Source organism: Aptenodytes forsteri, unplaced genomic scaffold (genome assembly GCF_000699145.1).
Source record: "Aptenodytes forsteri isolate BGI_AS27 unplaced genomic scaffold, ASM69914v1 Scaffold93, whole genome shotgun sequence".
Classification (NCBI taxonomy): Eukaryota; Metazoa; Chordata; class Aves; order Sphenisciformes; family Spheniscidae; genus Aptenodytes; species Aptenodytes forsteri.
Window position 1 is genome coordinate 5,835,386 of NW_008794665.1, and position 13,597 is coordinate 5,848,982.

The window sequence follows — 13,597 nt, forward strand, 5'->3', positions numbered from 1 at the left end:
ATCGGACTGTAATGCAAACAAGTTAGAAACACAATGACACATTGTGAGATGGTGGAGGAGCAAGAGCATGTTTTTACTGTTTTAGTTCATAACTCCCCTTGACGTTAACAGAACGTCTCCATGGGTTAATCGTAGACCAGGCCAAAACTATGAAATACTTCAGTTCATGTCTTCATTATCTGGCTTCTCCGTTATTAAACCAGTGGTATGGATTACAGCGTGCCAACTCTGGGCTCTTTTGACCTTTCTAACCTAGGATAACTCAGGATCGTGAGTCAGTTGCTGCGTCACCAGTTATCTGTAGGCATGCGGAAGCTGTAACAAACTATGCCCGTCCTATAGCCCAGATGGTATTTGTGCCCATGACGTGAACACTGAAATTTCCTTTTCATTTCTAGATTCACGTTATAGCAAAACAAAAAAAAACCCCAAAACCATCCCCATGTCTCTTACTTAGTAGGAAAAGAATCCTTAACTGCCAGGCACAATTCCGTCTCCTCAGTTTCATCCGTGACAGAGTCTGAGGTTTTTGTATTACAACTCGGACGGGCTTTAAAAAGGGCTGTGGAAACCTGCCTGGAAAAGAATCTCTTTTCAACTGTGCCCACCGTTTGGTTGTCCCAAAGGTAACCAGCTGGACGTCACACGGCAGCACTCTGACATTTGTGTCATTCCTTTTGCTGTGAACAGTAAAGGCAGGACTTTATTCTACACAGATAGTCCCAGAGGGTCTATTATTTTGACTTTTTTGTTCTTTTTCGCATTTCATTTTTATGCTCATATAAAGCAAGTCTGAAATGTGGAGGCTGATGAAAGCAAGCAGAAGATTCTGAATTGAATTCTGTGCCCTCTGTTTAACAAGAAGCAAAGCTGTGCTCCGTACAAGAAATAAATCTCTAACTACCCAGGACCTCTACAGCTATTCCTACCTTCTCCTGAAACCTTAAGCCAGTGGTGGGAGGGAATGTAGGCTTGGGCTAGAATTTTCCTTCTGTATAGGTATTCTGAAAGCTGAATCGTACACGTACCCTAATTTCAATAATTAATTGCAAATACGTTGATAAATGTATTGACAAACACAAGCTTATTGTACAGAGCTGGAATTAGTCTCTTTTTTTATAGTCCTCTGTTAATATAAGGATAATGATATGGAGGTGGAATCTTGTGCAATTTTTAGATTATTTTAGTGTTGGAAATATGATTTCCCAACCTTACTGGAATGCCTGTTTAAATACATACATTTCTGAGTATGTTCTACATGATGCTGTTTGCTGGCAAGACTGTCAAGAATGCAGTATACAATTGACCTTTGGACATACTGGAAACCTCTTGGCCTGAGAGCCTCTCGGTGCTGCAGGTGTCTGCACAAAAATGGAGAACATGCAAACAGAATCGGCTAGCTAGACACACGCTGCGTAAACGCACAGTTGTTCTGCACTTTGACAAACGCACAGAACAGCAAGATTTTCTTCTTTCCTGCGCAGGGTCATTTTGGGGGATAAGGAAATCCTAAGCCCCATGGCTGCAAACCCTATTCAGGAGCAAAATTGGAGCGTGGTTCAGTGCCAAAGGCAGATTTGAGCAGGCCCTGGAACGTGCGGGCACTCCCTCTGTGGCATGAACTTGGCTACGGGGCAGCTGGAAGCAGGGTTACAGTGTCTAGGGGGCACAGGGATTATCTCATTTCCCGAGTCCCTTGCACCGCAACACTCAAATAGCCAGGTCAGTGCCCTGGCTTGTAGGAGTAGGCAACGTCTTTGTTCCTTCCAAAGTCCAACTGCTGACACTGGCAAGGCAGCTTTTATTTCCAGTAAGTAGAAACCCTGTTTGTAGTATGCAGTAAAAAAAAAAGTACACATATGCAAGCTTTTAATTTCTGTTAGCTTTGAAGTGGAGTAACGTCTTCTCACACTAGGAGCTTTTATGGGTTTGAGATTTCTGTAGAAATGATGTAGCTGTTGCTTATCTTCTCATGGCTTGCTTCTGTCACTTCCAGACCCCCTTGCACCTGGCAGTAATCACAAAGCAGGCAGAGGTGGTAGAAGACTTGCTGAAGGCTGGAGCAGATGTCAGCCTTCTGGATCGCCATGGTAATTCTGTCTTACATTTAGCTGCTACTGAAGGAGACGACAAGATTTTAAGTCTGCTCCTCAAGCATAAGAAGGTATCTCCGATGGTCGACCTTTCCAACGGTGAAGGTATGGAAAGATATAATGGCTGTATTTTACACTTATGTACTGGACAAGCACACCTCAATTCCTGCCAATGCAGTGGGTTTACACAGGTAGCTACAGACCTTGGAAATAGCATCTTTCCCCATTTTGCGCATGCTCTCCTTGGCTTTTACATGCCTGCAGTCACAGATGAGAGAACATAGATGTGTAGGTTTTCTGGTTATACAGAACATAAAGATTGGTAACGGCCACGTGACACAGTATGGATTTGAATTTTTGTTACTGTATATTCTTTTTAATCTCACAAAACTTCAAGCGCTGTGTTCCTCCTGAGATACCTTATGCAACGTTTTTAAAAAAAAAAAAATCCCCCCAGCAGAAAATATTTCCTCCTCCAGTGAATGAAATCCCCTCAAAAATAATTTCTTGACCAGTGTCAAGTTTCATATCTGGTACTTTATCCCCATACAGAACTAGAGCCTATAAAAATAACCGCAAAGACACAATTCTCCCATTTTTCAGTGGCGCAGGTCATTTGAATTTAGTACTCCTGCTCTAGTAGATTGTAAAATGTCTGACCTAAAAATGTCGTCATGGGAATCAAAAAACTGTGTTAAGTTCCTCAAGAGAGGTTTTTTTGTTTGGTTGGTTTGGGGTTGTTGTTTCTTTGCTTGCTTGTTTTTTAAATACAAGGCTTTATTATTCTCTTTTTGAGCTGGTGCAGGTAATCTTGAGGCGATAGGGCAGCGTGACCTTACAGGAGGACGATACTAAAAATACCAGTTATTCCCCAGAATGTTTCTAGAAGAGATGCTCAGTAGCAGATGGGGCCAGTGCAGGGTACCTATTTGTTTAGTACCAAGATGCAGATTTTCTTGTTAAGGCTACTCTCCTTTGAGGCAGAGATGCTTTAGGTGAGCTCTTTAGTTCCTGCCTTCTTTTCCACCTTGTAATTTGCTGATTTGCCCCCCCGCCCCCCCACGCATGGCTTTGACTTGCCATCGGTAACACAACTAGTTCCAATTTATGCACAAAGAACATTTTTAGTAACGCTATCTTTTAGTGTATAAGCAGGCAAAATAAGTCACTTGTGCTCAGGTAACTACAGTAACTCTCGCTCACTTTACAGTTCTCACAGGTGGCGGCCACTTCAAAACTCATTACTCTGACATTGCCGTATTTTTCAAATATTAATGCACATGATGGATGGGGTTTGTTTTGTGTAGGTCTCAGTGCAATTCACATGGTGGTGATGGCAAATAGTATGTCCTGCCTCAAACAGCTGATTGCTGCTGGAGTTAATGTCAATGCTCAGGAGCAAAAATCTGGACGAACTGCATTGCATTTAGCTGTTGAACACGAGAACATCCCTTTGGCAGGCTGCCTTTTGCTTGAGGTAAGGGCAGAATTTCTTTCTCCCAGGACTTTTCACTGACACACTTAAAAACTCTTGAAAATCCTTAAGTGCTTCAGAGGAACAGAAGGAAGGGGTTTTTTCTGTTTATTGACTTGATTACTTAAATCGGTATAATGGCAAAATTATTGCTAATGTTATCCATTATTACTTGGTCAGCAGTGCTGGTGAACCTTTTGCCCAAGTTGAGGAATTTACAGTTTGTGACCCTGACCTGACTGCATATGCCGTGTTTAATTTGCACTGAGTAATCCCAGCAGCCAATGAAACTACTCGTGAACAAATTAATCGCTTCATCTTTGTCAAGTGGAATGTGTATACAGATGTGCATAGAGAGATAGTTGTGTATATCTATAAATATTTGTCTCATCTCTTTAACTCCTTGATCCTAGCATGCACAATTCCACACACCCACAGCTGGCCGCGGTAGCCCTCCTCAGTATCTGTGTATGGGCGCGCCAGCAGCCTACCTGCTCTCCTGAAGAGCAGCAGGAAGGCAGACTTCCACGCACACCAGTTCAGACTCCAAAGGCCACGGCTGATCAGATGGCAGAGCTATTACGTGGAATGCAAAGTGGCTTTTATCTGCCTGACCTACTGCTGTAACACTGGAGCACACAACCATCCTCTGTTCCTGCAGGCAGTTACTTTCCAATTCCTTCTTTTCAGACAACCATTAGAGTTTTTATGCAAACGGGTGTGGAACGGTGCTTATTTGCACAGTAGCACTGTTTATGCAGACATGAGCCTCTGCAGCTGTATTGTATAAACAAGTAGCACTTTACTTTTTGTCGTTCAATAAAAACTTAGGGTGATGCAGATGTGGACAGCACTACCTATGATGGGACAACTCCTCTTCACATAGCAGCTGGAAGGGGCTCTACAAAATTGGCAGCAGTTCTCAAAGCAGCAGGTATGAAAATAGATATTTGCTGGAGAGTTTTCTTTCACAGTGGCAATTCAGGTTAGAAGGCTGCAAGCAGAACAGAATATGCCAGTGAACTCGTTTAATGAGCAGAAGAAATCGGATGTTAAAAGCATGAAGGTTTGTTTTTCCTCGGGAAAGGCCTGCTTTCAGGTGCTGTGCTACTCTGTAGCACCATCTAACGGCTAAAAAAAGCAAATTATGTTAGTTAAGGAAAAAAATCTCTTGTGCGCTCTTGGAAGTTTTTTGAGTGTTTCTTTTGTAGTTTTTTATAGCTGAAGAAGCAGAGAGGAGACCTCATTACATAGCTGGGATAAGTGTTGGACTGCTTCAAAAACAAAAAATAGGTCACTGAAACGTGAGCTTCTTAGTGTCTCCTATTTCATATCACTGTGGAAGAGTTAGTTTTGAATATTTATTGGAACATTTCTTCAATTGTATTTAGACTCTTAATACCTGATTTTTCTCCTTTGAAACAGAAATCCAAGCCTCCCGTTGCTCTGGCTGCGTGCTTGGTCTTTTAATAATACCCACACTTTCTCTGACACTATAAAAAGCAGTACCGCACCATTGCTTAATCACACACGTGCTACGCTCTGTGTGAGCCAAGAATGGGACTGGAAGTCAGTTTGTATAATCATAGCCCTTTCTTTGGGCCCTAACACTCTGCTTGTCACTTTTTCCCGTCTTTATAGTGGAGAGTAGCATTATACAGGGATGTGACAGCATTTAACTTTAGTTGATAAAGTTTATTTGCTGACTTAACGTAAAATGTAATTTAGCTCGAGTAGCTAAGTAGCACCTTTGCCTTTCAGAACTTAGTATACATATTTTAAATATTGTTGAAAAGCAACTTGAAGCCTTTTCTTAGGAATTTTTTTGCATGCTTGTTTGCCAGGTGCAAATCCTCACGTTGAGAACTTTGAGCCATTGTTTGATCTAGATGATGTGAAAGATGATGAAGATGACGATGAAGGAATTGTGCCTGGAACGACACCACTGGATATGGCGGCCAACTCTGAGGTATGTGGCCTGGTTTTTTAATAATAAATGATAGTTCAGCTCTCTCAGCCAACTCCTTTCACTGCATCCACAGTTATTTCAGTGGTGACAAGCTACTAATTTGCCATCAAAAATTAAACTAATTCAGCCACAAAAAACCCCAATGAAATAGCTTAACAGACTACTGCTACCGAACAGGAATGACCAGACACTTCTTGAAATAGCTGCGCTACAGTTCTCAATACAGAAGAGCATTTAGCTGGCTGGGCAGCTTGTGTTTGAATATGGGCCTTCAGAGCGAGACACTCTCTAGTGGGTTTCTTTGCCACATGTTCTTCAGAATTGCTGACTTACTTTGTGTGTAAGGAAAAGAGTGATTAACCACTGAAAGAGTGGTTGAACACTGGAACAGGCTGCCCAGGGAAGTGGTTGAGTCCCCATCCCTGGAGGTATTTAAAAGACGAGTAGATGAGGCACTTAGGGACATGGTTTAGTGGACATGGTGGTGTTGGGTCGACGGTTGGACTCGATGATCTTAGAGGTCTTTTCCAACCTCAATGATTGTATGAAAATACACTTTCGTGTCCTACCCAAACAGCGATTAGGCCGCAGGGTCCGTGCTTTAGTAGCTGAGTACGTGCAGTTGGTTTGGTGCGAGCGTAAGGTACAAGCAGTCAGCATCTCTAATCACGTGGAGCTGGGGAGTGGTACTAGCCTTAGGTGAAAACCTAACCCGGGCTTTGTTTTAAATTCCTAGTTGCAGACAGGCAGTAACTCCTCACTTAGCCACTGCTACTGCCACTTACTTACTGCAAAGACTACTTCTTCCGTATCTTGAAAACAGTTGCCAGACGACATAGCTAAAGGGCAAGGGAGATTAACTTCTCAAGGTTTCTCCCTCAAGCTTTGCACAGGTCTTCTACAGTATCTTTAGTCATACTGATCCTGGGATAGAAAAAATTGCCCATTTACAGATGGAATTAGGGCTTTATAGAATGCTACTGAGACTCGTCAAGATAATGGATGCTAACCAGGTTTCTGCTAAATATTGACTTTAATGTATTCTCTTAGGTGTATGACATATTAAATGGCAAACCCTATGAGTCAGCAGTGGTTTCGGAGGACTTACTGACACAAGGTAACATCTATAAAGAAGACCTGACACTACCCCCCTAGTAATTGAGTACTGAAAGTGTACTTGCAGAAGACATTGCCCTGCAATAGCTTGTAACTGAAACGGGGAGGGAGAAGAGGTACCCTCCCACCCACTCACTCATTCTCAGAATGAGCATGATTCTGTTAAGAGGTGGGTCACAAGGACACAAAGGAGTACACTTTCAATATTACAGCAATACATGAGTAAACACTGGGATTGATGGACACTAAAATACTCTTTAATTTGGCTTTGTTTCTGCTTAGAAATGAACTGGCGCATGATTTATAGAAATAATAAACTAACAGACTTCTCTGTTCCCCAGGACGTTTGAGAGAGCTGAATGAAAGTTCCAAAATGCAGCTTTACAAACTATTGGAAGCACCCGATCCAAACAAAAACTGGTCCACTCTAGCACAAAAACTGGGTCTTGGCATACTTAATAATGCCTTCAAGTTGAGCCCTTCCCCATCGAAAACTCTGCTAGATAACTATGAGGTAATGTGGCTGTAACAACTTCTAAAGAACACACAGACATGTAGAGAACGTTGTCCTCCTGCACGGTGAGACGGTGCAGCCCTTTGGTTCTAGTTAGCCTGGATGATGGTGAGCATCTGGTATCTTCTCTCTCAGGTTTCTGGTGGTACAGTTCAAGAGTTGATCGCTGCTTTGAGACAGATGGATCACACCGAAGCCATTGAAATCATTCAGAAAGCACTATCCATCTCACAAAGCCTGTCTCACCAGGAGGACAATACAGCAAAAGCTCTTCTATCATCGTCACCACCCACCTTTGCAAATGGAGAGACAGGTAAAATTGACAGGAAAACATCAAGAGTTTTATTTAAAACACTTTTCCAATTCTCCTCCCCGCCCCCCCTCCCCTCCGACTGCTGATAGATGACATAGTCTCTTACACACAATGCCCGAGATGCTTACCTGTTTCAGAAATATTTTACTGCAGCAGGACTTTCTCGTCGTAGACATTTGCTAGGCCTAGAAGAGAGGGGAACAGTGGACCATTTGAATCGGTAGCCCTGCATTACAGTATTGATTATACTGGCTCCCTTTTCTGAACCCAGACATCTGCCACTTACTGATGGTAACTCCTTGGATGTACTGGGGATAAGTTTCAAAAGATAAACTAGGGAATGATCTCCCAGGCCTGTACAAGTGCCATTACCTTTTGACTTCAACCCCCCCCCCCCAATATCTGGATAAACAAAAAATGTTTTGGGTTCATAAACTAACTTCTCAGTAAGACTTTGGTACTAAATTTCTCCTTCCACAATGTGTGGCACTCCGAAATGGCCCAGTGTTCTGTAGGCAGAGAAATCAGGGATGGTTTCGGTTACAGGGGACCTCGAGCAGGGCCAATATAACGTTACATGAGGCATGCCCTATAGAAGAGCTTTAACCTATCGGTTTGCATTCCTGAGGCTTTTCTGAAAGCACCATTACTGAATCAACACAAACGATAATATATTTCCCTTTTCTCTCTCCCTCAGGCGAGCTTTATAATAGCAAATTTCAAGACAACGAAAGCATGTGTGACAGTGGTGTGGAGACCTCCTTCCGCAAACTGAGCTTTACTTATTCAGACTCTATGAACAGCAAGTCATCAGTAACACTTAGCAAAATGACCCTGGGCTATGGACATGAAAGTTCGGTGCAAAGCAATTATATAGCCAACTAGTAATATTCGATTAGCAATATGCAGTTACAGGAACAAACGTGACATGTAAAATTACATCGGTGTCATCCTGGCCAGAGGGAAGTGAATTCACAACCGAAAGGGCACTGGAGGAACCACACACGAACCTGAACCAACGGCAACTTCAGCGTGTGACTCCTAGCTGTTGCTTCCTTCCTCAAGTACATTTAATTTTATTCATTTACAAGCCATATACAATAACCAGGGCTCTGCTGCCGCATTAATACACAGGACTGGACACTGTGAATGACTGACTGAGCATTTTCTGGTTTGCGAGAATTTTCTTTTATAGATGAAAGTCACTCCTTGTTAATGCGTAATACCGACTCACTTAATAAAAAGAAGTAAGGCATACAGAGCAATCAAAGGATAGAGTTTCTAGCTGCTCTCTTCATAATTTTTGCAGCACAGTTGCATGAAAAAAGCTCATAAAATAGCTGGCAAAGAAAAATAATGACTTTAATCACAACAATGACAACTCGGAGAGAAGAGAGAATCGTAAAAAAAGAATCTTGTATATTTCAAATAATGTATTTAAAGTTTAACTTTAGTGCCTCTTATTCAAAAAATTTTTCAAGTTTGGCATTTTCCTATTTGTAAATAGTTTTTTTAATATCTGTTCCTTTAAAAAAAAAGTGTGCTTTTTAAATGCTTATTTTTATTTTACTTTTATAATAAAAACCCAAAATGAAGTCTCTTGTCTACCCTTGCTGTAATTTTTAAATATCTTTCAAGTAGAATTATTGAAGATCTATCACTTCAGTTTTAGGCATCCATACAAAACTATGCTGATGTCCAAATACTAAAATAAACAAGGGTTGCAAGCCACCCATCTTAAAGCTTAAGTATCTTTTATGGTGGGAGACCAGGAGCATCAGCTACTGCTGAGCAGCTGTGCTTTGTCTGTGCTTTGGAACTAAAGCCTCTGACTCATGGTCTCTTTTAGTTCTCTTCTCATAATTATGGCAGCAGAGAATCATTTACACTGAAACCAACTATTTAGTGTTTCAGCAAAACTCTGATGAGACAGTTGTTCTTTGGGCTATCTAGAAACTCCTCTAATAAATGTGTTCTGAGCAGTATTTCTTCTTGTTGCATGTTAATTCTGAGATGGTGAGTGTAACCGTTACAGATATTGGCCCTACTAAGAATACAGATACGGGTTTCATGATGAAAACGCAATGAGCGGCATCATACCATTGTCACCCACTTGTAGCCAGTTTTCTTTGCACAAAGATGGAGATTGACAGTGTTGTTCTTGGTTCAGCTCAGTCTTCAGTAACCTGGGTGTCACTCCTGAGGAAATGAATCAAGATAAACCTTGAGAATTGTTACGTTTAGAGCAGTATTTGCTGTAATGAATTAAACCCTGAGTAAAGAAAAAAAACTTGTGAAATAATTTTATATCCAGCTGAATTACTGAGTAGGTTAATTACTTCCAGAGAAACAAGATGCATAATAGTAAAAATGCCATTCTTTCTTTCAGTTATTGTATGTATAACCTACATATGCAGTGTCAAAGGTGTATGGATTTTTGTTCAGTTAATGTACTTGTCCAGTGTTCTCTTTGCATTCCAGCTGTAACAGAAACAGGCAAAGGTTCTCATATTCTGGGGGTGGAGGAGCTTTTTGAGCCCTAGCAGAGCTGCTGTCTGAGTCAAACACACCTTCTGCTGCCACAGAATATCCAGCACAGTTCAGGGGGCTGGCGGAGACTTTTTTATTGAGGTTTCTACAGTCCTGCAGGTCACCAGGGCATTGTGGCTGTTGATTCACACCTTTTAGCCTTATTTCTGACCAGCTCTGCTTTTAAACCACCAGAAGGCACCTGGGTCTGTATTTCCTTAAGCACTTCATGACCAAATGCTGCATAATAGCTATACAGCAGGACAACTCCCCTAGGCCCTGTGTATTCAAGTGCTTTAAATGGCAGTCTGGCAGCATCTGTCCTTGCAGCATCTCAGTTTCAGTCTATTTAACAAAAGAGGCTTTGGTCCTCCCCCCTCACTTTCTTTAGAAATAGAGTACTTTTAATATTTTTCTAATTCAAACAGGAACATTAAATTTTTACAGTTGAGTCACATAATAGGACAACTTTTCCCATCTGCATTAACCCTTAGTATCTTAAGTATGTGTGTTGCAGGCATGCCACACAGTTCGTCAGAACTAGGCCAGAGTAGGAGGTAGAACACACCAGCTAGTGTAGGACACACTACAGAAAGTGGCACAACATCTCGTAGGAGACATTTGTGTCTTCTTGTGTAGTTCTCATTTGGCAGGGCAACCCTACTGGAGAGCCTAGTGTTTACCTCAAGCAGCTCAATTAAAAGAAAACGCTAACACACACAGCTTTACTCTTTCTGCTTTACCTTTTTTCTTACTAATAAGTGGTCATCCTGTACAGGGCACGCTCATTCTTGTACTGATGGCACCTGGGAGAAGGCCAGGCTCCTTGCAGGTATGAGGATGAAGGCAGTACACAGAGGAACCAGGCTTAGCAAGAGAAAGCGTAAGCGATGCAGACAAGTCTTAACAGAAACATTTAAAGCAGATGTATTCTTCTTAACAGGTAACTGTCAAGATAAATTTATGTGCCTCATCATGGTATCTACTCACCTCGGACACAGATTTATCCTCACACCTTCTTGCCCAGAAAGGAAGTGCCATTCCTATTTCACAAGTGTGATTGATGGATTAAACTAAAAAATAGTCCTGCAGGAACCCAGGAATTCGCTGCCCAAGAGCTCCTGTCTACACCTGGCTTACAGAGAGAAACCTCTCTCACTTAACTGCTAAGAAGAGGGTAGTAATGGTGTACCTCAGTCCTACGTTTTCTTTCAGCACAGTAAGTTAGCATGCAGACCTCACTGCGCACAGCATTGTCCCCATTCTGTTCCATATTACCTCTAAGGAAACAAAACTGAGAAGGGTATTACTAAGTTCTCAAAAGTCAGGAATAAGTTGGGGTTTTTTTTAAGATACATGCGTGAACAGCAAGAACGGAGTTTCTGGAGTTAATTTTTTTTCCAATAAAAAGTTTAAGAAAACTTCCCCAGCAAGCTGTCAAGCTCTTACTCAGAGCAGGGCATCTCTGCACTGTGGCTGGGTGAACAGAAGTACTGACTAGGCCCGTGCCACAGTGGGCTCTTCTAATGCACTGCATCATGCTGTAGGAAGCCTGGTGCGTATTTCCATTAGCAATTAAAGTACTGAGGCTGGAGGTATGATCAAAAAGCATCAACCAACAACCTCAAACATCCTTAAAAGCTGATTTCATGGGTTTGTCCTTCTGAGTGCTCTGTCGCTTTGACAGTGACCGCACAGATTTATCTGGAAACACTTGCAATGTTCAAATGGGTCAATATTAAAATAAGAAAGATTACCTAATTAAGCTTTTTTTTCCCCCGGAATGTAGAGAGCTGTAACCTTTGGGCATCCTCAGTCAAGTTTAGTATTAAATTTTTAATTAATTACAGTGAGGATCAAAATCTGAAATAACTCTAAACTTAATCTGCACTTGCAGTAATTGGAACTTGCTACATTATTTTGCTACTGTACTGCAGTAATAAATGCCAGAAACTTGTGGAATGCAGCAAAAGTAAGTTGTGATAAGAGAACACTACAGATCTTCTTTACATTTGATGTGAAAAGGATTATTCAGAAAGTTAAACTGCCTTTGATTTTAGATTGTCTGCCACAGTTTCTGGTGTCATCTTGGGATGTATTTACAAACTAGGAAATCAGCGTGATAGTGGGAAGTTCTAGGCAGCATTCTGAGATTTTGTGGACTGCAGGAAGGATAAGAATCTTACCTGCACATGGTGGCATATGAAGCATCTTTTCTCCCTTTTCTGGGCAAGTGAAATGCTCTTTTCCTGTGTTTAAGGAAAAAGATTAACTCTCCCTGCTCCCTCCAACTAAGTGACAGCAATGGTGGTGCCCATTTGTTAGGTCAGGGTGCAATGGTCGATACTCACCCACCATCCACAGCTTTCGGCTCTTCTGGAGCACGCAATCTTCTCTTACAATAGAGCAGTTCTGGAGTAACTGTCAAAGGCACAGTCCAAACTTTTGCTGGCTTCAAAAGATGCCTACAGCTACAAGCAAAAGACAGCACAAGTTAATTACCTAGGAGTTGCTTTTCTGTATTCAGGGTTATGAAGCAGTCTGATGCCCCGCTTAGAGTTAGGCTGTAGCATATACATTATTCAAAGCCTGGAGAGGTTTCCCCGTGGACTCATTTAGAAGCAACTGCTATAGAAATTTTTCAGCCATCCATTTACCCCTTGCTATTTTCACATTACAGAAGAGCACTAGCAGATCAGTGGACTTCATTACACACTGCAAGGGAAAACACTTGCAACTGACTTAACATCAGTTAACCTGTGGCCTGCAGCAGCACTTGCCAACATTCCAGTTGAGTCAGCACACACACGCGCTCATGTGAATGCGCAGAGTAGTATCATGCCCTCTGGGCTAGCTAATACAACGATGTTTACCAGAAAGACAGGAGCATGACTAACGCCTCACTTCTTTCAGATGTGCAATCACCTCAGTATCTTCTTGTCTTCAGCATCCCGGGCAAGAAACTCTGCATTTGGCTACAGTACAAACCAAAATCTGTGGCCAGAAAACTTCCAGATGGGTAGCAGATGGCTAGATACACAAACCACATCACTGTCCTAAACACTGGGCTTGCTTCTTCATGGAAGCTCCTCTGCTATCCTCGGCTCCTCACCAGTGATCAGGCTGGGCAACCCAACTACAGCTTCCTACCACTACCACGGGACGACTCTTAACAAGAGATCAAGCTTTCCACTCTTTCTTTCACAGGAAACCACCTGAGGGCTGGCTCACACCATCGCTCCTTTACAGTTATTGGGGAAGTGAGCTGAAGCTTAAATCCTGGTATATCACATGCTAGTTGGTAAGACAGAATCACGGGGCCAGCATGCCAGAGTATTACAATCTAGCTTATTTACAACAGGCAAAGGAGGATTGCAACAACATGAGAAGAGAGAGAAGCTGCAGTGCTGGCAAAAGCCTGGTGATCACAATGTTTGCAAAGAGGTATCAGAGGCCAGCCTTTAAGGTTTGATTTTTCACCACCATGAAAAAGGATTGAAATGTTCAGCTCCTGCATCTGACAACAGCATCTTCCCCACCAGGCCACCAGCTCGACAGACCACACTCATTCTTATATAGAGCTTCTGTT

The 13,597-nt window shown here is 42.1% G+C and overlaps 1 protein-coding gene across 1 annotated transcript in view; it reads left to right on the forward strand.

The window, feature by feature from the left end:
- The window catches only part of NFKB1 (nuclear factor kappa B subunit 1), a 47,509-nt gene extending 38,442 nt beyond the window's left edge, over positions 1 to 9,067 (forward strand). The window contains exons 16-23 of the mRNA XM_009273555.1: positions 1,997 to 2,198; positions 3,401 to 3,570; positions 4,399 to 4,501; positions 5,412 to 5,536; positions 6,587 to 6,653; positions 6,994 to 7,166; positions 7,302 to 7,479; positions 8,177 to 9,067. Coding sequence (XP_009271830.1) covers positions 1,997 to 2,198; positions 3,401 to 3,570; positions 4,399 to 4,501; positions 5,412 to 5,536; positions 6,587 to 6,653; positions 6,994 to 7,166; positions 7,302 to 7,479; positions 8,177 to 8,364 — 1,206 coding nt within the window. The 3' untranslated portion in view covers positions 8,365 to 9,067. The remainder of the gene's footprint in view (positions 1 to 1,996; positions 2,199 to 3,400; positions 3,571 to 4,398; positions 4,502 to 5,411; positions 5,537 to 6,586; positions 6,654 to 6,993; positions 7,167 to 7,301; positions 7,480 to 8,176) is intronic.
- The last annotated feature ends 4,530 nt before the right edge of the window (positions 9,068 to 13,597 follow it).